The sequence below is a fragment of the Vairimorpha necatrix genome, chromosome 9 (assembly GCF_036630325.1).
Source record: "Vairimorpha necatrix chromosome 9, complete sequence".
Lineage (NCBI taxonomy): Eukaryota > Fungi > Microsporidia > Nosematidae > Vairimorpha > Vairimorpha necatrix.
The window spans coordinates 627,330-647,800 of record NC_088824.1 but is presented as its reverse complement, the minus strand read 5'-3'; the positions used below and the strand labels follow the sequence as shown (position 1 = coordinate 647,800).

At 30.4% G+C, this 20,471-nt stretch overlaps 3 protein-coding genes across 4 annotated transcripts; all 3 read left to right on the top strand.

Annotated features, from left to right (window-relative positions):
* Positions 1–8,304: 8,304 nt before the first annotated feature.
* On the top strand, positions 8,305–9,385 carry VNE69_09118 (DNA-damage inducible protein DDI1-like protein; the record flags this gene model as incomplete). Of its 2 annotated transcripts, XM_065474636.1 has the most annotated exons (5): positions 8,305–8,569; positions 8,614–8,707; positions 8,755–9,036; positions 9,072–9,228; positions 9,266–9,385. In XM_065474636.1, the coding sequence occupies 5 exons, from the start codon at positions 8,305–8,307 to the stop codon at positions 9,383–9,385; spliced, it is 918 nt and encodes a 305-aa protein (XP_065330708.1). The 2 variants fall into 2 exon arrangements, with proteins under 2 accessions (XP_065330708.1, XP_065330709.1); XM_065474637.1 differs by lacking the exons at positions 8,614–8,707; positions 8,755–9,036; positions 9,072–9,228; positions 9,266–9,385 and having other exon boundaries at positions 8,305–8,607.
* Positions 9,386–9,467: 82 nt separating this feature from the next.
* Positions 9,468–10,698, top strand: VNE69_09117 (endonuclease; the record flags this gene model as incomplete). The annotated part of the gene is made up of 2 exons (XM_065474635.1): positions 9,468–9,797; positions 9,958–10,698. 2 exons carry the CDS (start codon positions 9,468–9,470, stop codon positions 10,696–10,698), a joined length of 1,071 nt encoding a protein of 356 aa, XP_065330707.1.
* A 2,428-nt stretch (positions 10,699–13,126) lies between these two features.
* VNE69_09116 (zinc finger C2H2 domain-containing protein) lies at positions 13,127–14,267 on the top strand (the record flags this gene model as incomplete). The annotated part of the gene is made up of 4 exons (XM_065474634.1): positions 13,127–13,202; positions 13,359–13,504; positions 13,649–13,813; positions 13,854–14,267. The coding sequence occupies 4 exons, from the start codon at positions 13,127–13,129 to the stop codon at positions 14,265–14,267; spliced, it is 801 nt and encodes a 266-aa protein (XP_065330706.1).
* Between the last annotated feature and the right edge of the window lie 6,204 nt (positions 14,268–20,471).

The following is a 20,471-nucleotide window of genomic DNA, read 5'->3' as shown; positions in this document are numbered from 1 at the left end:
CCAAGTCCAAAACTGTAAATATAGACACACCTTAAAGTTCTTCTATGGTTGCTTCTACGAGTGGGATTAGGTAAATCATCTTCTTTGTAATTTTTTAAGTCTCCTATAGTCTATGCAACCCCGTGTATCTCCATTCGGTTTTTTTCACAAGAGCAACCGGAAAGTATAGTCTGACTCACTACACTCAATAAATTCTTTACTTAGGAATTCTTTTACTTTATTTTCGATTATTTCATTTTGTTCTGGCGACCTTCTAGATTGAATATTTTTTACCTCTGAAAAGTCATTGTTATTTCAATCACATGCTCAATGTCTAAGCACGATTGTTGATTATTATCAGAAAACACATCGGGATATTTTGAAATAACTTTAATAAATTTTTCTTTTTCATTCTCTGTCATATCTTCTTCTTCAACATCTGCTATTTGAACTTCGGATGCTTTAGCCGTTGTAATGCAAATAGACTTAGTTATTCGGGTACTCTTAATCTTATCCAGTATTTTATGTAAGTTTAAATTTAAGATATCTGTTAGGCTAATTATAAGGTCTTCTAGCAGATTCTTGACTACGTAGGCCTTCAAGGCTTTATTTTTCTTGGTCTTAAGATTTTTTACAAGAAATTTCACTATCCCTTCTGATTTTACTATACCTGCTATAGTCATTGCCTCTTTTTTTTATTTTAACCCCAATGCTTGGGCTTTATTCCTGTTAATGTAGTTAACCTCGGCTCCGGTGCATTAGCGCAGCAATTTTTTCTTTATCTGATAGAAAATTTATTCTGGCTCGGATATCTGTTGAATTTTTATTTGTTCACACTTTACCTATTTTCAGGAATAATGATGACTTCGAATTCATCTGAGCCTATTTTTTGTTTAAAGTTCTATATTCTTTTTTTTCATATAAAGGTGTTTCCTGTTGTGGCTTTCTAAATATGTTTTTTCTTTATGTAATTATTTATTAAAGTTTCTTTTTCTTCTAGTAACTCTATCCAGTCTTGAGTATCATTGACTGGCTCCTTAAATGCATCCTGAGAGTTTCTTAGTATGGCAATCTTTGATCTTTCAAAGTACTCTATGTTTCTCTTGGCATACCTCTTTAGGTCATAAGTGTAACTTATAATATCGCTTTCTTTGGACCTTATACATATAGGTGCATAAACATTGTAGTTTTGTTCTCCACTAGTTTCTCTTTTATATATTTTTTTGAAATTGGGATTTGAAAGACTCGAAGTCTGTTATCTCTTCGCCCCCCCCCCCGAAAGCCTTATACCATCTCAACGATTTGCCCTTTAGTTTGGTTTTGGCAATATCTAGCGTCTTGGCTGTTGAGTACACGTCTTTAATTTCTCTAAACTGAGATAGAAAGTCTTCGGCTTTACTTAAATCTTCGCCGGTAAATTCTGTCCATCTGTTTTGGAGACATAGTTTTTCATGTAAGAGCAAATGTCATCGATCTCATTCATCTTATCCTCTTCACCGTTACCACCATCGTGGACTGATGGTTTCCCATCAGTCCGAGAAGAATGTTTTAAACTATTATTTTTATTATTCTTCATACCCTTCTGGCATGGTTTTCTTTTATAATTTTAGGCGGGGAATATCCCGATTTGCCCTCCAAAAATTGTACTTGAGAAGAGGGAATACACACAGAATGGTGTTCTCAGATCTCGAGGGTCAACTTAGTAATAATGGAGATCTGCCCCCTTACAATTTGTATATTCTGTATTCATTCACTAAAAAAGCAGTCTACACTAAATCAAAACAAAAATTCCCGCGTGACAGCTAACAGTGTCTTCAGGCACAAAAAAAAATATACGAAGCATTAAAAAAGGAAAACATCAAGCACTAAAAAAATAGAAGGGTTTAAAGAAGTGATACAGACCGATGAAAAGGTTATAGTAAAAGGGAAACCTGTCAATCCACCACCGAAAAGATATGGCACAGTCAAAAACAGCACATGGTTGGTCGGTACTATAGACGATCGAACGTTAACATTGAAAATCGAGATTGCGCCTAAACGAACTATTCAGACGATGACTCAGTTTTTCAAAAAATACATAAAAAACCAAACTATTTGTATAACTAATGAGCACAAATCCTAACCCGCAGCAGAAGAATCCATCAACTCTAATCATCGCGTTATGTCCACGTGACGGCTTTAAAAACGAAGCAGGGAAGGCCATAAATTTAATAGAGGGATCCTGGTCACATCTTAAATGTTATATGATAGCTAGAAAAGGGATTAAAGAAAGAGCGATCCCAAAATTTTAGGAATATAAATGGAGAATAAGATGTGTAATATATAAAAATATCATAAGTTGTAGAGATATTTCCATTTAAATCATCAAATTTTTTTAGAATCAAATGCTTAAATTAATAGTATTTTTTTCGTTTCGCTCTTGGGTCCCCCCTTATAGAGAAAAAAGTCCGGGCCCAGACCGTTGCGCCAAGAATTTTTATAAAGTACTAAAAGAACTTATTTAATAATTTCAAAAACTTCGTACATTTCATAATCTCTCCACCTATTTTTTATGTTATTTTAACATAAAAATTAATATCGTAATTATTGTGCATGATAAACAGATAACATCCTAACGATACTTGGAATGAATAAAAGGAAAGCAGTAATATTTGATTTATTTTTATATTGCTATATTTCAAAAGTAATAATTATATAGATAGAACATAAACAATATTTAACCATATTTGATTGACCTTTGATAATTTATGTAGGATAATTTTGAAAATATGATAAATTTTCCGAAAAAATCATAATTGTCTCTTAGTATACGAATTTAGACAATATAAAATCTAGCAATCCTCACAATACAATCTAAAAAAATACCATTGGTCTACAATTAAAACAATATGCAAAAATAAATATTTTATTTGTTTTATTCCCAAGATAGAATGTTAAATAATTATGTAAAGTTCCAAATTCAATGTAGATTATCATTGTGAATTTCTTTTTATATGTACGAAAAAATGATTTGATATCAAAAACTTTTTGTTATGTATTTTTATATTGCAAATCAATATGAATTATTTTAAAGGTTGAAGTGTATCTAGCTTAATGACATTATTAGTTTTGAACTAGATGCGTAAACATTTTTGTATTTTTTGTACGTTTGTAGTACGAATATCAATTTTTTTCTTATAAATAAAGTGATCCTAGTTTATTTTCTTTGAGTAAAAATTTTTGATTCGACCTTTTTTGATGAAATAACTAATAGCAATTTTTTTTTGTAGTAAATTCCAAAATTTAATATCTATAAAGTTTTCTGCCAAACCTTACAATATATTAGTTCTATAAAAAGCGGGTTTTTAACTCAAGGATTTATTTTATTGTGATATTGGGTTATGATCAGAATATGAACGCAGTTATAGATTTATTAAAGAATAGGTTTATCAAAATTCGATGAATTTTTTTTGTAAAAAAAATTTATAGATATTAAGCTATAAATCAAGTTTCTGTTCTATGGCCTTTTATAAGTTGTCAGACTACAGATCTACACTGACAATAAGAATCCCCAAAGGCGACTGATTCTTATTTAATATAAATGTGGAGGATGATATAAGCGACAGGGGGTTAATTAATATTGAATACGAGCATTTGGAGAGTTACTTTTATTTTAGAAATTTACTCTTTTCGGAATAGACCGTCGAAATGGTCTATTCCAAATATTTCCTATTTATTTATTTTCCAGCCCTTACCCGGAATTATGGCTACAACAAATAACCCAAATAAATCTATTATTGATACTCCGTCATCTATTTCAGATCAGACATCGTGTCTGATCACAAATGGCGACAACGAAGCGATTCAAACAAATGAGACAATGGATTCAGTGTTACACAGGTTGAGAAATCTGTTGGTGGTTGAAAAGTGGTATGAGTTTAAGGACTAAAGGGAGAGGACCAAAAAGCATTCCTAAATCAATTTATTGAATATGAAAAACAATGGACGCAAAACGTATATATTTGAAGGTAACTGCGAAGCTAAAATGTAGGGCGGAACTATGGTTTAAGGCAAACCAAGAAGACATGCCAACCTACAAGGTTTTTTAAGAAATTTAAGAAGAAGTACAATAAAAAGGAGACGAGTACTCAGAAAGCGGAAATGTTTTGGAATTGCATAAAAGAGGGCCCTAAATACCCAGATGTACTTTCATATGCCTACAACTTAAAAATATACGCCGAGAAAGTGGAGACGCTATTCATAAGAAGTAGAGAGCGGCCAATGGAATTATTTGAAGATGAATATATTAGAGATAATATAGAAAAGTGTAGTGACTGGGATGATCTTGAGCAGAGGTGGCAAATACTTTAAAGCTGTGGGCCCAAATGAATTTTTTAAAATGTCTCCCAAGCCGGAAGAATATTTCGGCTTTGCTTTACACAAGCGGAAATTTTGGATGAAGTTTTTCCCCTGCCCATTTTTTTACAAAAATATTAAGTATCATTTCAATTAGAATAAAATATGTCAAGTACCTTTTAAGGAAATATTATTATAAATAAATGGCTATTAGATAAACCACACAATAAAAGGTTTTATTTTGTTACTTATTTATATCTTAACGATATTAATTATTTTATATTGATACATGGTTATTACAATTTAACATTTATATTGCATCTCTAAATATAATATAAAAAAAATTCAAAAAAGAAAAAAAAAATCAAACGTTAAAACAAATTTTTAATTTTAATGCGAAACGTGAAATGTTGAATGTTCATCCGACATTATTTTTTCAAAATTAGGTTCTAAATCACTTGTAGCAATCCTTAATGCTTAGTGTAGATTTTCGTCAGTAATTTATGATCGATACTTATTTTTCGTGGAACCATTAAAGAAAAGGTTCTTTCACAAATATAAGTCGAACCAAATAAAACAAGATATTTCTGAGCATAGTTCAAAAAATATTTGAAATGTTCAATATTTAACGCGCCATAGAAAGCACTCAATTCGTTTGAATGAAATTTTTCTTTTAGTAAATTTTTTGATTGTAAGTCAATTAATTTTAATTGAATTTCAACAGGAGCTTCTTGCACGTCAAAAATGAAAGGATGGCTAACTAATGATAAAAGTTTTTCAATATCTTTGAAATCTTCTTTGGAATTCAGAATGCAGGTCTTGTGTTATTGCACTATATTTAAAAAAATCTGTATTTTTTAATGATTTTCGCCTGCTTGCAATGAGGGGAAATGATTTAATAATTTATTATTAAAGTTTTCAGCAAATAAATTGAGTTTTGTCATAAATGCTTTGACGTTTAAGTGCATATTGAAAGCGAATTGGTTTTTACCTTGTAGATTTATATTTAGTTCATTCAAATATTTTACTATATCTACTGAAAACGAGAAATCGTTTAGCCAAGCCTCATTTTGCAATTCAGGAAAATCTTGTATTTTTTCTTTTATCGACAAATATGATACTATTTCATCAAGCAAATATTGAAATCTATGTAAAACTTTACCAATGCTAAGCCATCTCACTTCAGTGTAATAGGGAATTTCGTAGTAGTCACTTTCAATTTCTTTCAAAAATTCAAGAAACTGTCGATGATTTAAAGCACGTCCTCGGTTAAAATTTAAAACTTTGGTCACAACAGTAACGACGTGATTCAATTTCAAAACTTTTCTGCATAGCATTTCTTGGTGAATAATGCAGTGCAAAAATAATATATCGTGTTCTGGTTGTAACTTTTTTACTTTGTCGCGAATTCGTTTAAGAAGCCGTTATTTTCCCCTCTTAAACTAGGACAGCCATCCGTAGTGACGCTTACTATTTTATTCCAAGTTAAACTAACTTTAACTTAACACTCTTCAACAGCGAGAAAAAAGTCTTTACCAGTAGTTGTATTTTTCATTGGATGCACACTAAGAAGTTCCTCGCTAATTTCACATTTCTTATTAATGCCGCGAATAAATATTAATAATTGACTTGTATCAGTAATATCGCAGGACTGGCGCTACTAAATTATCTCGGCCACTTTTCAAAAGAGGGGTAAAAAAAATAAAAAGTCGGGAGATAGAAAATTTTTAAAAAAAAATTAGGAAAAAAACTGAATTAAAATTTTAATTGGAAGATGTAGAAAAAGTAATGATATCTAAAAGAAGGCTAAAAGAAGGGATTTGGGGTCATAATATTGTTATTTCTTTTTTTCCCATACGAATTCATTAAAAAATATTTGGATTCTCTTTTTATATACACCACCTCGTGCACGATATTGCTGCTTCAAATGAGACCACAGGTTTTCAATTCGATTGGTGTTTGTTACTCCCTGTGTGCTAAACCCTTCACTGTGATTTACAACGTAGTGAACTGACCCAAATTGACGCACTGCCCATGGATACGAAGGATATCCATCTGTTACTATTATAGAACCCGGCCTATTATATTGTTTAAAAAACTCAAATATTGTTTCTTTTTTTCTGTTTGGAATTATTTTTAAAACAAAATTTCTGAAATTATCCTTCTCTACGCCGCCTAAAATCCATTGTATCCCAGGAATATCATCATCTACACTTGATGGGTTTTCGATTATTAACCCATTACAGATAGCAGTTTCGTCGAATTGTACTTCGACGCCTTCACCGCCAATCTGTATCTCCTCTTGTTCTCTTTCCCCAATCAGTTCATCAATTATGTTTTTTAGTTTTATGTAGGTTGGCTCAGATATTTGTCATGAATTTACTGCGTGATAGCTGCTGGCATTAAAAATCCAGCAATGTATTTCTTTTAAAGTTTGTTTGCATCAATTCTTATTTTTTCTAACTTTGAACCCTTCCTTATGGACATCATTCTCCTACATGATGTGTTAACACATCGGAAAATTTTCCCGTCTAGTGCTTTTCTCTCGGTTTGCAAGCGATTAGCACTACCACACTTATCACAAATAAGAGAACTTTGAAAAACTCCATGTCTTGTGAAAAATTCCAATGTTCTTTTGTTGCTTTGGAATATTTTGTGGGAGAAGTCTAAGCTTGTTAGCTCGTCAATAGGTCTTTCCATGTTTGGGGCAAATTTTTACCCTTTTTTCACTTTTACTCAATTATCTCGGCCAAGAAAAAGTTATTCTTTAAATTTGAACGAATTATTTATTTTTTACCCCTATTTTCACCCCCTGGCCGAGATAATTTTGTAGCGCCGCAGGATTCATCTAAAGCCAGAGTACAATAGGTAAAATCAGCAATTTTTCTGCTTAGCTGGTTAAGTAAGTTTCCTGAAATATTTTCAATCCGGAGTACTATTGTTCTTCTCGAAAGGCTTAGATTTTCAAAAATATGTTTCTTTTCAGGACAACATATATCCGACACTTGTACCATGCATTGTTTAACAAATTCTGCTTCTGAAAACGGCTTACAGAACTTAGCAAATTTGTGTGCGACAACATAACTTGCTTTTGTAGTAGATTTTACAATATTAATTCGTTTGGTAAAAATTTTTTGTTGCTGAATCAAGTTTTTTGTTAAGTTTTCAGCTATGTTTTGAAGTTCTTGTAAAGAAAGTGATGCATATTTTGGATGTTTTGTTGGGAAATGCCTGCTTAAATTGTATTCTTTGAAAACAGCAATTGTTTCCTGACAAACTAAACAAATTGCTTTCTTATTAATGTTTGTAAAAAGATATTTTACCGTCCAAGCTTCATTGAAGTTTCTGCATTCCAAATCAACTTTTCTTTTTTTAGTTTCTCTCATTTTAAAAGGGCTACAAAAAATAAGTTAAATAAAAACAATAAAAAAACACCAAAGTTTTAAAAATTTACTTACAAAAAGTCCACTTTTTCAATTTTATATATGCAAACCAATGGTAGATTCGAACTAAAAAAGAGTATGCGATCAGAATAAAATAATAATTAACAATACCTTGGCTGCGATCTGTCGTCCCCCAAACATTGAGAGGCTGAGAGGAGTGCTGCATATGTCGTCCACACATGCATTTTAAACCTAGCGCGATCTACTTTGTGTTCGATGGAAACTTCGCCATGAGAGCGATTGTCGCGAGCGACCCGCATCGTTCACACTAGTGTAATCAGCCAAACGCTTATTTTATTTCGCCTATTATATATACAGTTCGCATACTAATAATGTTTATGTCAACAAAATCTCATAAAGAGTTTTAAAAAATTGCGTTAAAATTTTTCAGCGGGCCGAATAAAATTAGCAAAAGGGCCGGATCCGGCCCGCGGGCCGGCTTTTGCCCACCTCTGATTTTGAGGAATACCTTGAGCGAAAAGAAGAGATTCTTAATAAAAAGTTAAAACCATTTTCTAAGAAAAAAACTTTTGAAACTAAAAAGATAATGAAGGAGAATTCGGAGCCTGAGAAGACCCAGACAAGAGAAAATGAGAAACCTAAATGGCAACCTAAAAGAAAAGTATTAAACATATCAGCTACAGTCAGAAAAGAAAATGACAATAGGCCGAGACTACAGCTCACAGGCGGCGAACATTCCCTAGAAGCATTTATAGCTACTGGGGCTACAGTATCGGTTATAAAGCGAAAGGAATCCACAAACATGGGCATGAGAATGACCAAAACAGCGGGGAAGATAAGAGGATTGTCCGGTATCCAAAGGTGTTGGGATGTGGCAACCTTCGAATAAGAAGAGAATACACAAAACACGAAGAAGTAAAAAAGGTTCTTGGGGTCGACGATATGGAAGAGTCATTAATCTTTGGCATCGACGATGTTAGAAAACTTAAGTTGGTTCCATTTATCACTGGAAGGAAAGAAAAAAAAAGAACTCTAGAACTGAAGTCATTATGGAAGCGAGAGTCGACATAAAAGAAACATTACCACTCGAAGATATTACTGATCTTGTTAAGAACATGGACTGCGGAGATGCGAACATAAAGGATAGTTACAAGAAAATCTTACAAAATTATTCTGAGGTATTTACTGATACGGATAGGCCAATAAACATTGATATTGAGCACGCAATAGACCTAGTGGAAAATGGTAAAATCACAGCATGTCCGGAATATAAGAGATCTCCTGAAGAACATAAAACTATCAAGGAAGAAGTTAAGAAGTTTTAGAAAAAGGCGTTATAGAAGAAAGCGAAAGCCAATATGTCTCACCAGTGGTCTTGTGTAAGAAGAAAGATGGAGGGATAAGATTCTGCATTGATTTCAGAAGAATAAACAAGATAACAATTCCGTTAGAATATCCAATACCGAGAATCGATGAGACTCTAGACCAGTTGCAAGGGGCGAAATCTTTAGTGCGATGGACGTTGAAGCGACCTACAACCGATTAAGTGTACGCGTGGAGGACCGATAAAAGACGGCCTTTTATACGAGAGAAGGAATTTACCAATGAAAAAAGATGCCGTTTGGACTAATCAACGCGCCATTTACGTTTCAGAAGAAAATGAATAAATATTTTTCAAAGTACATGTACAAATTTGTCATGGTGTAATTAGACGATATACTTGTGTACTCAAAAGACCACGCATCACATATGGAACATCTAAGACTTGTATTAGAGATAATCAAGAACATAGGATTTAAATTAAAGAAAGAAAAATGTAAATTCGTTCAAAATAAGGTAGAGTTCTTGGGATTCACGGTGGTAGACGGATTGGTGACAATACCGTTACAACAAAAGTTGAGAACCATGGACTGGGTGACTTCAAGATCAAAAAAGGACGTCAGAGCTTTTAACGGCTTCTCAGCATTTTTTAGCAAATTTATCCAAAACTATGCGGAAAAGATGATACCTTTATATGATACAATTCGAGGGAAAAAACATGGGAAATTTGAGATGACTGAGGCTGCCACAGGGGCATTCGTGAAATAGAACAAGAAATAAGAAATGCATCTGGGCTCAGGTTGCCAGATTTTAAAAAAAGATTTTACCTAGATACCGACGCGTCAAACCTAGCGATAGGGGCTGTTCTGTCTCAAGAGGATGAGGATGGCACGGTCAAACCAGTCATCTGTATATCAAGACGACTTCTAGCTGCAGAAATAAACTACACTTTACCGAAAAAGAATGCCTAGCAATCGTATGGGCGGTGAAAAAACTGAGAATCTACATAACAAGAGAATTTACGATACGAACCGACCATCAAGCTCTAAAATGGCTCTTAAACTTAAAAGATAGTACGGGAAGATTAATGAGGTGGATACTGGCCTTACAGGAGTATAACTACGTAATCAAACACATACCAGGGACAAAGAATGTGATGGCGGATGCTTTAAGCCGAATCGTAATGATATCGAAGGGTGTGGAGAAGGACAAAGAGATGACAGCCGAGGAAAACCCCGAGGTCGTGTTGAGAAACCACCTAGAATGCGGCCATGGAGGAGTCGAGGCCACATACGTTCTGACGTTACGTGAAACCAGTTGGAAAGGGACGTGCAAAGACATCATAAGTATACCTAAAGGATGCAGTACATGCAATAGACACTGTAAAGGACAAACACCCCTGCAGAAATACAGATTGTCGCTGACAAATCCACTGGATAAAATAGGAATAGACTTAGTAGGACCTCTGCCGAAAAGCTATGATGGTAACAGATACATTGTGATAGCGACAGATTACGTCACTGGATGGTGCGAGGCAGATGCAATTAAAACCAAATCGTCTAACATGATAGCCAAATTCTTAGTCGAGAAAATATTTTTAATCCATGGATCGCAAAGAGAGATTTTGCAGACCAAGGTAAGGAATTCACCAACGGGTTAGTAAAAAAGATATGTGAAATGATGAAGGGTAGAAAATCATTCATATCAAGCTATAACCCAAAATGCAACGGGTTGGCCGAGAGGACAAACCAAACACTAGTCGGAAAGTTGGCTAAGTTGGTAGATGGAAGGTGGAAGATGTGGGATGAGTTCCTTCCATATGCAATCTATGCATACCGAATTTCCCCAAGAAAGAGCACACGAAATTCACCGTTCGAACGGATCTACGGTAGGAAACAAAACAGTTATAACCAGGAGGAACCAGAAATCTTAGAAGAAAACGGATTGATTGCCGAGAGGCTCAATGAATTCAGAAAGATGCTGATTGCGGAAGAAAAGGAGATCAGAGAGATAGCGCTTAAGGTAATAAAAAAAGGTAGAGACGTAGAGGATCTCGACTTGAACGACTACGTCAGAAGGGAAAAATTACAAAAGAAAAAAGAAACAAGCTTGACTGTAATTTTGAAGGTATTTATAAGGTTTTAAAGAAAGGCCGAAAAGGCAATTACGAAATAGAAGATCTTTATGGAAAAACATTTTCAGTTAACAGAAAAGATATTGTAAAGATAGAGGATTCAGATCCATTAGAATGGATTTCTTCTGAGAGAGGGATAGTGTCAGGCGACGAACCTACGCTGACAATAAGAATCCTCAAAGGTGACTGATTCTAATATTAATATAAATGTGGAGGATGATATAAGCACAGGTGGTTAATTAATATTGAATACGAGCATTTAGAGAGTTACTTTTATTTTAGCAATTTACTCCTTTCGGAATAGACCGTCGAAATGGTCTATTCCAAATATTTCCTATTTATTTTCCAGCCCTTGCCCGAAATCATGGCTACAACAAATAACCCAAATAAATCTATTATTGATACTCCGTCATCTATTTCAGATCAGACATCGTGTCTAATCACATAAGTTATATTTGAAGTTTATAATATTTCCATTTAATACTAATCTAAAAAAATGCACATACAATATATTTAAATTTTAAATTTAAAGTCATCAACAATTTCTAATTTTTTTAAACACTTTAGACTTGCATAAACTAAAGTCTTTTTAAACATTTTTGCATGAATAAATTCTAAAAATCAATAAATGAGTTTTTTGTTTACTTTCTTAAAAATAAGATGCACTTTTGAGTTTGTAATATATATTAATAATAGGAGTAGACTATTTATACAATATTAATTATAATATAACTAACTTATAAATAAATTCTATGGATTTACATGTTCATATATGAAAACTAACATTATAATTAATAACGCAGAAATTCTTAAATATTAAGCTATCTAAATTATAAGCCCGAAAATTGTGGTAATATTTACCACATTATTAATTTTTATTCTTATTTCTCTTCAAGTTAATTTTCTAGAAAATATTTTGCTATTATTATTTTCCTTTTATTTTAACCCACAAAAAAAGGATGAGCGAGAAGAAGAGTCACTACTACAATTATGGGAGGTCACCAAGGGACTTACCCCCTTACAAGAGGACAGCTAATTACCCACATGGGAATATCAATAATAAATGCAATATAAATAAAACTAATTTAAATGCAGGGAAAAGCATCATTGAATGCTATTTACAAAATAGCCATCTCCCCGGTGGAAACATCACAAAAATACATTTATAATGTACTTTAAAATTTCTGTTTTATACTTTACAAGAATTTTTTTATATATACATAAATACTATAATAACAGTTATATTTTTTAAGATTATAAATAAAAAAAACTTTTATATGATTCTGAATGGATATAAAAGAAGATTAAACCAACCCAAAAAAATTTAATAATCATTTTGAGTTAGATCATTTTTAATTAAGTCACTAAATGGAAATTTGATGGTCTTTTCGAAAAAATATTTGTCGCTTTATTTAACAGGAATGACGTGGATGGGACATTTACAAAGGTAAAATTTCAGTGTTTAAATGAGAGAATTAGCATATAAAAAAATACAATTTGTTATCAATTATATAGTAAACAATAATGTAAATTAATTTGACAAAATATTGACCTAAGTTTTATTCAAACCTATTTAATTTTATAATATTTGTTATAGATAAAAAATATAACTTTTGTGTAATTAGATTTATCATCATGTCCAAAAATTTAGAAATCAAAAAACGATATTTGTTAATAAATTATATTATTTTTTATATTTATATATGTATTGTATTGTTTTGTATATAAATTGTTTGATTCATAATATTCTATCGATTTGCAACATAAGTGCTTATAATTGTTAGAAGCATTATAAATATTTGTAAGTAAACAATTAAACATTACAAAAACAAGTTTTGTTATTTTCTCTGATTACATTTTGAAATTATGTAAGATAAAACAAATATGAGTATACATGAGACGATAACCCTTTTCTCCATTTAAGAGATAAAAACAAAAAAAATCAACGAAGGATATGACAAAAAAGAGAGACGAACCAGAAAACCCTTTTTGCCAACAAAATCTTCTAAGACATCTAAATCAAATAAACCGTCGAAAGCAGATAAGAAACAAAAAAACTGAAAAATAAAACACAGGCACTAATACAAAAAATGATAATGACATCGAAAAAACATTCTAAATTAAAAAGAAAACAAGATTCAGGATCATTTGATGATTTATATGATACTTATATCAGGGGTTCCGAGAACTGGCCAAAAAGACAAAGCTACAGATAAAAATTAGAAATAACGCCGAAAATAGTATTTATAAATCTAAAAGTTTTAACGATTATAAAGAAGATGATGAAAAGTTACCTATTGAATATTTAGTTGGATGCGCCAAACAAGAAGTTGTATCACCAAAAAAAGAAATAAGACAAACCTTCAATATTTATTAGAAGCTGCACTTGAAGCCGAAATGAACTAACCAAAAATTCTAACATAAAAATAAGAAAGTTATCGGAAAAATCTGATGTTTTAAATAAAATAGAGAAAAGGAAAAATCTAAAACAAAACAAGAAGTAGATCATACAAAAAACGAATCTAGAAAAGAAAAAGATGTTGGAATTCTTTTTGAAGCAACACACGAATATGATAATGAACAACCCTTAGAAATCAATACAGAAAGTAGAAGATTAGAGGCGAAATCAGAATGTGAAGGGGTAAAAAAACATACAGATTAAGTTAAAACATAATCAAAAGATTAGTTTAGATCAAAATGAAGATATATTAGTAATTCGAATACTAGTATATATTCCTAAAGAAAACTTAAAAACGAAAAAAGCGCTGAAATTAAGGAATAAAAAAGTAAAACGAGTTATGGATAACCCAATAAAAGAAAGTAAAAAGTATTCTAATAACATGTTTCATGTAAAGATTATCGGGGATAAAAAATATATATCTTTTCCGTGGAAAGGTTGGGACGATATGCCCGAAACTTGCAATAAACAGTGGAATAAATTGACCCTAGTAAAAAGACATTACCATTCGCACACTGGAATAAAGGGCATTGAATGTCCAAGCAAGGGATGTAACAGGACGTTTACTAGAAAAGATTTTATGAAAAGACATCCTAAAGAAAGTTGCAAATACAAAGATGGAAAAGATGGAAAATAGAAAAAAGAATAAAATTTTTATGAAAATAAGGTAATACATCAATACACTATAGAGTTTTATACATTTTTATTTATTTTCACGTTGAGTTTTGATTCTTTACACAAAGAAAAAAAAATACGTAAATTAAACCGAATTACACAATAAAAAATCAATTTTAAAACCTTTGAAATGCTAAGTCAACTATTTTTTAATAGATAAATAAATAATGGACAAGTTTGTTTCTATTTATTTCTTTTGGCTTTTTTTACTATAGTAAGATAAAAAAAATGAAATCTATTATTTATCTATACAAACTGAAAAAATAATTTTCACACGATTTTTTTTAGAATTATAAACGAAATCATATTAAAATCGTTTTACTTACATTTGTATTATTGTAGTCTTTGTTTATTTTGTATAACTTCAAGTACGTAATAATTTTATGAAATTGGAGAATGGAAAAAATATGTTATTGTACTTAAATTCTTTTTATAAGTAATTGATTTAAAATAACACTTGTCGGATATGATCAAATGACATGTTTAAGGCCGAACTTTTTCTCATAAATAAGACGGCCCTGGAAAGGAAAATCAAGAAAAGAATATGTCTGAACAAAATAAAACATTTTCATGTTATGACAATCGAACAATGAATGCTTCCATATTACTCTGTACTATTGTATGATAAACACATAAAAGTTTATTGTGCACCACCCGCGATGATAATATTTGAATAATCTAAAGATAATTTATTTCGTGCTCATTGATCTTCACAATTTTCTCTTCGTACGTAATAACCATGAAGATGTCTCTAAAAATATTCTTTGTAATATTATATCATAAATGTTTATCATGAAACTACAATAAAATCTTTCATACTGCAAAATTAGAAAAAAATCCCATCTGGCACCCATAGACATTACTTTTTAATGTATGAATTCTCTTCGGAGTAAATTATGTTATCTATTTTTTTTGAAAAATTTGAGTTTTATTATTAATTAATGCATAAATAAGAATCATCCGGTCTGTTAAAAATATTTTTTTGCAACCAACCTAAATCAAATTTTTAAATGCCGTATATATATAAATTTTCTATTTCGGATCTAATTTCTATGAAAACACTCAATATTACCCTTATATTTGTAAAATAAAGAACAATCTGGTATTTTAAAAGTAATAACAACGGAATATTGGCGTAATTTAGCACTATATCATAAAACAAATGCTAGGATAAGATATATTGCTGCAGTTCAATGTGAAAGGTAAGATAAAATTGACAAAAAAATCATAAAAACATTGTATTAATTTACAAATGATATAATGTGATCAATTGATTTCCTCTTATTTATTTTCACATTTTTTTGGAACTATGTAGAAAATCTTAAATTTATATATAACTACATAGTTCGTAAATGTAGAAATTATACTGTACTTATTTTTCAGTACAATTAAAAATAGATCAAAAGAACTTTAACTTATTCGAATATTTTAAAAAAATATTTTTTTTTGAGTGTTATAAAATATGCGATTACGATGTTATCGGCTGAATCTTACATAAATATTAAGTGTTGACGTACCTAAATATGCAGTATTATAATATTGTTTCAATTACTTATCTTCGTTAATTCGAAGATGTATTTATATTCAATTCTAAACAATTGTTTCAGATGCCAAGAAGACAATCTGTTTCGTCCGGACTATCCGTCGTCCACATTTAAAATTATAGTCTTTTTATTATACTTAATGCTAATGGTCAAAAACATAAAGAATGTTTAAATTTTAAAGTAATGAACATAACAATACATACTAATATACGAAAGAAAGCAGTGACATGTTTTTTTTTCTATAAGCATTTACATAACAACCATCCCCATTGTTAAATACCCTTAAACTACAATTATTTATTCAATATGTTTACATAGAGTTTAAAGAAACTTCTTTAAAAATTATCTGTATTTGTTTAATACCTGCACATAACTATATAATTTGTTAAATAATAACTTGATTCTATAATATATTAGAAAATGAACTTTATTATAAAATCTCCCCGTTGTGTGTTAAACGATTAAAAATATATCTGGTTGAATAGGTGAAATTTGTCGAATAACGAATATGACAGTAGCTATTGAGGCAAAATTTAAAAGTCGAGCTATTGACTATGGTAAAGACACTAGGTGTTTAGAAGAAGGAGTCTGAATTTCTTTTATCTCAATCATGTAGAAATTAAAATCAATATAAATAAATATTTTATGTAAAAATAAAACAAACAAATAAATTAAATGAAAAAAGGTAAAAATACCTAAAGTTTGAAAAGATTGATACATAAAGACTCTTTTATAATATTAATAAGCTTTAAACTGTTTTTAGAGTTTAACAGAGCTTAAAAAAAATTACAAAAAGAGTATGATAATAAAGATACAATAAAACAAGATTGACATATAATTTAAGGCACTATCATTATAAATATATTGTAAGGAGAAAAAATTTGAGATTGCAAAAAGTGTTAAGTAAATATTTCGAGTTTCTTAACCTTTTACTATTAAAAAAAAATAGAACTGTAGTATTATTTACACTTATATTATACATAATATTTAATCATATTGTAATTATAACACTAAAATTAGTTTCCTTTATTTTATGACACATACAATTCTATCATATTCATTATCAACCTATATTCTTGACCACAGCCTTATAGTTTCGTAAATGGAATTAAAAATATTATTTAGCACGTAGAACGAATGTGATTATGATAAAAATTTTTTTGCAACTTCAAAATGATGTCAATGCAACATCTAATCTATACTATCCCATACAACCATGAATAGAGTATTTTTGTCCAGAATTATGGTTTTACCACATATTGTTACTATAAAAATAATTTTCATATTTTTTAGTACGCATAAAGTAGTTCAATCTTGTACAGCATACTTCAACTTCTTGAATTTCGATTTTTTAGTTCTAATCACATATTACTCTTATTCAACACAACATTTTTATTTTGATATTCTTAAATAATAGTTTACCTTCTTTTTGAAACATAAATTTTTTTATTATTACTTTAGTAACATCACAGTTATCAATATAATTCGAAATGATGTAAAATAGATTTTATATCTTTTGTGTAGATATAAGATTTATAGAAACTTTATTGTTAGATATAACTTAACCTACATCCTTCATTGCATTATTTCACGACCGTTTGAATTCATTTTATTATTTTTTTAGATTTAATTCATTGCAAATATCTTCGATTTTGTCACTTTTCTCAGAGAATTTTGTTGTTGTCTCGTCTTCTATTTTAATGGTTACATAACCAAATTAAGTGCTCTTTTTCTTCTATTATTAAATCTTATAATATTTATCTCACAAGTTTCTATAAGTTTATACCATCAAGTTTGTTTATAAAGATATTTTTAGCTAATTTTTTATAAAATATAAACAAATCATTTTATTTACATTTTTACTAATATAATGAGATTTAATAAGTTGAATATAATCTAAATCAGCTATAATACAATGTATACATATTGTTTTTATATCATTTTCTCTTTTATTCTCTTTTACAGCCCACAATTTGCTGGTACAAAGTTCGTTTTCTTCAAGATCCAAAGACTTCGTACTAACTTGTTACGTTCGCTAAAAAACAGGCCGATGTTGTCATACTAAAAATCAAAAAGTGAAAGTATAATTTGTTTATAAGTTTTGGGAAACGCAATGGATTTTTTGACATCATAGAACAAATTTCAAAATAACAAATAGCTCAAATTGATTTTGTTATTCTTACTTGTGGTTTGATACAAGAATATGTTGTTAATTTAAATGATATTTACATATTTGCTATCGTAAAAGATTGATTAATTTTTTTTTCACGTTTATTCTGACACGGAATTTTTTAGTTTTTTTTTATTCTTGTAACGAAAGAATCGATGTATTAACATTACTAATTTTTAATTAGATTTTCTTCTTTTAAATAAATTTACATAGGATAAGTTGGTTTAAATAAAAAGCAACATATCCTTTCGCTTCTAACATATATGATAAATACTTCCATATGATTAAGTTGGTTAAATAAAAACATATCCATTCGCTTCTAACATATATGATGAATACTCGTATGACAATCTTTTATTGATGTTTTAAATCAAATAATACAGAATCGTTCGATTAGCTCTGGTTTTTTACATATTCCTTATGTAATGGTCATTGATAAGAAAGCGACTATAAAAAATTCGATAAAGACGAGTTTCGAGTTAAATTTACACATTACAATATTATATCGATAATTGCTCATTTGTTTGTCAAAAGGGGGTCATTTGATTCATATATAAAATCTTTCTTCTGTCCTTATTATTTTTACAGTAATCACCTCGTTCTTCAATAACATATAGAGTTTTTAGATGTGTTTCGTAACTTTCATGTTATATATTCGTCTTCGAGGAAAAATGACATTATAAAAAAGATATATGATTTAATATAAAAAACATATGCTCATTCAATTTATCATCATCATTTTCTACATATCAAATTAAGCAAAAGTCGCAATGTCCCAAATAATCTATAATTATTGTGGCGCGCGAGCGTTGACCCCCCCAAAAAAAAAAAGTAAAAAAAATAAGAAATAAAAAGAACACAAAAAAAAATTTAAAATTAAATTTTAATTATAGTTTTTTAAGCCTTGACATAGGGAAAATTCGAGTTCCTTCTTCAGTGTCACATTTCACTCTGTTGTTTGAGAGAATTTCTATAATCTTAACTTCTTTAGAAAAAAATGAAGATAATTTTAGTTTTTTGGTTTTGATATTATTATCAAAGTCTTTAGCTACAATGACTTTGTCACCAATTTCAAAAGTATATTTTGAGATATGAACCAACGAATGACGATTTATTCTTGCAAGGTAATTTGGATCAACTGAACCAGTTTCAGTTTGCTCTAAAAAAACACTATTCGACAAATCTCTTTTATTTTCTGTCTAGAGTATCAATTCAATTTCTTTTAAGCTATCATCTGAAGACTCATTCTCATCTTGCGTATAACCAGAATTAAATCCTGGTATTTTTAAGAATAAATTAAACGGGACCTGCTTTGTCGCACTATGTTTGGCCAAATTGTAGTTGTAAACTACTTTATTTAGATGTTTCGGCCATTCCTTTTCTTCTTCAGTTTTAGAATTGTCAACAGCTAACAAACTTTCTTCAAATACATGTTTTTGTATTGTTCGCGTTAAAGTTTGGTTAAACCTTTCTATTTGCCCGTTTGATTAGGGGTGACGAAGTACTATGTTTTGACAATAAAAAAAAAGTCTGAACAAAGTTTATTAATATAGGAATTGCAGAATTCCTTTCCATTATCGCTTTGAAGGATCTTGAGGACCAGCCATATTGTAAAATAAAAAATTTAGGTTTTTTGTAACCTCATCACCCGTTTTACTTTTTAATGGGAAGGCCCAGGCAAACTTAGAATACACATAAATAAAGAAAAAAAAACAATACCCATCGTTAAACCTGTTATAGCTTGTCATATCGATTAAATCAATCATTATTCGTTCCATCGGTTTAGAGGCCGTAATATGTACTTGCCGCTCTTTATTTTTTAACGGTTGTGATTGTCCACATGTGATGCATTCGGAAACGATTTTTCTTATAATGTCTCTAGGAATTTTAAAAACTTTATTGCATAATGCTTCGAATCGGTTAACGCCCCTGTGATGAAGCTGGTGGGAAGCTCTACATTCAACTTCAATGGCTTCAAGCTGTTCACCATGAAAAACCTTGAGGTGGTTCCCACTAATCTCGTCCCTTAAATATAGCGCCTCATCTATAAGAAGGTAATTACGAGCTTTTTGTTTTTTCCGTTTTTTTGTTGCTTTTCTAAAACAACTTCATTGTCCCTGCCCAGTAAAACTAATGTTAAATTACTGTATTCACTAGCATTTCTGGGAGGAAGAATCATTTTTAAGGGGATAAAAAAAATCTTTTTATTCATCAAATGTCATTATGTAAGTATTTTCTTATTTTTTATTTCTTTTTATAAAGTATGCCGTGATCGAGTGGTATGCTTGCTTAATTCTTTCACATGGGCCGCGGGTTCGAATCCAGTTTGGTGCGTTTATTTATTTAAAAAATATTTAATTTAGACTGGGCTTTCCGAAAGGAGGGGGTCAATGCCTGCACGGGTTGTAAATCTTGGGGCCAATGCCTGCACGGGATGCAAATCCCAGGGGTC